General features: G+C 49.0%; 1 protein-coding gene across 1 annotated transcript in view; it reads left to right on the top strand.

Moving 5' to 3' along the window:
• Positions 1–2757, top strand: part of OPLAH (5-oxoprolinase, ATP-hydrolysing) — a 59099-nt gene that overhangs the window by 44137 nt on the left and 12205 nt on the right. Inside the window, 1 exon segment of the mRNA XM_075063406.1 lies at positions 1933–2002. Coding sequence (XP_074919507.1) covers positions 1933–2002 — 70 coding nt within the window.

A 2757-nucleotide genomic window follows, 5' to 3' on the forward strand; every position in this document is an offset into this window, starting at 1 on the left:
TTGTTGCTCACACTTCTAAACTTAATCCAGAGACTCTCAGGCTTTTCTGCAGTTTCATACTGGAGCTCTGAGCAGTCATACCGCTCTCTTACATACAATGCAACTCTCCCACCTTTTCTGCCCTGCCTGTCCTTCCTGAACAGTTTATATCCATCCATGACAGTGCTCCAGTCATGTGAGTTATCCCACCAGGTCTCTGTTATTCCAATCACATCATAGTTCCTTGACTGTGCCAGGACTTCCAGTTCTCCCTGCTTGTTTCCCATGCTTCTTGCGTTTGTGTATAGGCACTTAAGATAACTCGCTGATTGTCCCGCTTTCTCGACCTGAGACAGGAGTCTCCCCTCTTGCACTCTCCTGCTTGTGCTTCCTCCTGGTATCCCAGTTCCCCAGTTACCTCAGGGCTTTGGCCTCCTTCCCCTGGTGAACCTAGTTTAAAGCCCTTCTCATTAGTTTAGCCAGCCTGCTTGCGAAGATGCTCTTCCCTCTCTTCGTTAGGTGGAGCCTGTCTCTGCCTAGCACTCCTCCTTCTTGGAACACCATCCCATGGTCGAAGAATCCAAAGCCTTCTCTCCGACACCACCTGCGTAGCCATTCGTTGACTTCCACGATTTGACAGTCTCTACCCAGGCCTTTTCCCTGCACAGGGAGGATGGGCGAGAACACCACTTGCGCCTCAAACTCCTTTATCCTTCTTCCCAGAGCCACGTAGTCTGCAGTGATCTGCTCAAGGTCATTCTTGGCAGTATCATGGGTGCCCACGTGGAGAAGCAGGAAGGGGTAGTGATCCGAGGGCTTGATAAGCCTCGGCAGCCTCTCCGTCATGTCGTGAATCCTAGCTCCTGGCAAGCAACAGACCTCCCTGTTTTCCTGGTTGGGGCGGCAGATAGATGACTCAGTCCCCCTGAGGAGGGAGTCCCTGACCGCCACCACCCGCCGCCTTCTCTTGGGAGCGGTGGTTGTGGAGCCCCCATCCCTAGGACAGCACATCTCATGCCTTCCAATCGGTGGAGTCTCCTTCTGCTCCGTTCTCTCAGATGTATCATCTAGTCCATTCTCCACATTAGTAGCTGTGGAAAGAACATAAAAATGGTTGCTCATCTGTATCTCCATTGCTGGTACATGGACACTCCTCTTTCTTCTTCTGGAGGTCACATGCTACCAAATTTCTTCACCGTCCCTCTCTCTTCTCTGCAGAGTCTGCTCCGATTCTTCAGGACGTTGTGCCGGTAGAAACATATCCTGACGTCTGTCCAGGAAATCTTCATTTTTTCGTATGCAACGCAGAGTCGATACTTGTTGCTCCAGACCTCGAACCTTCTTTTCCAATATGGAGACCAGCTTGCACTTTGTACAGACAAAGTCGCTTCTGTCCTGTGGAAGAAAGACAAACATGGCACAACCTGTGCAGGTCACAACAGCTGAACGCTCACCTCCCATAATTTCTTCCATCTAAGAGCTTCCTCAGCTGTTGCAGCAACTCATAGAAGCCCGCGAGATGAAAGCCTCAGTGGGCTCTCCCCAGGCAAACTCCCTCTGTTAGCCTTTGCTGTTCACCACTCAGCTGGTTTGCTGCTGACTGCTTTTTTATAGCAGTCAAGCCCACTCAAGGCCCACCTGGCACAAAGCCCTCCCAAGTCACACTTTTTAAACAAACAATCAAACAATCAAGCACATGTCCAACTGACAAACTATCCCCTGCGACAGACACTGAGATACTCACCAACACAGCCCCCATAATGCAGCACTTAGCGTACCTCCTCACAGAAGATTAGGCACATTGTACATTCTTACAGTTCTTGGTAACAGCAACACATTAGTTACAAAAATCACTATTAGCAACAACAACAAATTCATTTTAAGTGTCCATCTACAATCCTGTTTGTCATGCCAGACCTTTGGCTCAGTACCATTGGGGTTTGGGCCTTTTAGCGTTTTCCTCCTTGTCCTGAAGGATCAAACCTTGATTTCTCTTGCTTAACAGAATTCACTGGCTGCTGGGGTGGGCTCTCTGTGCTAACAGCTATTAGCAAGTCTTTCTTCTCCTGGCCAGCCGGGTAATTTGCATCAACACAGACACTAGCATTTAACTTCTTAGCTGCTACCAGCTCCAAGGCTGGACTCTGTCTTACAGAGACACCCCACAAATCCAAATCTTTCCTTGGACCCTGAAGCACAGACTGCTAACTGACAGAATCAGCATGGAGACATTCCTGTCCCAACACCACTGTCTTCCCAACAAGCTGGCCACACACAGCCACTTGGTTATGGGGCTGCTCAACTTTCTTAACAGCTTCTACTTCATATGAGACCTTGTCAGAGCTACCTATGTTGGATCTTTCAAAAGAAAAGTCAGTGGATCCATTCACAACAGAAAATTTCTGGCTGTTAGGAATTGAAACTTCCTTGATTAAATCACTTTCACGCCCTTCAGTTGCAGTAAACTGCTTGCACAGGTTACCATGAGGATTCCTTTCCCCAGGAGCTTTTTTAAGCAGCAATTCACCCCTTTCAGAACTTCTGCCCTTACCCTCTTCACCTAGGGCTTGCTCTAAAAGAACACTTCCCTGAGCCCCCACAGACTCTTTCTGGGTCTCACTTATATCCAGAATCACCTTTGGCTCATCAGGTGGATTCGTACACAATCCCCTTTCAGGCAAACTCATAGACTCACTAGGTCAGGCCTGGACAACTCGTAAAGTGGCGAGGGCCACATTACTCCAAAGAAAACAGCTGAGGGCTGAAACCCCCCGGCCT

Source organism: Chelonoidis abingdonii, chromosome 2, assembly GCF_003597395.2.
Source record: "Chelonoidis abingdonii isolate Lonesome George chromosome 2, CheloAbing_2.0, whole genome shotgun sequence".
NCBI lineage: Eukaryota > Metazoa > Chordata > Testudines > Testudinidae > Chelonoidis > Chelonoidis abingdonii.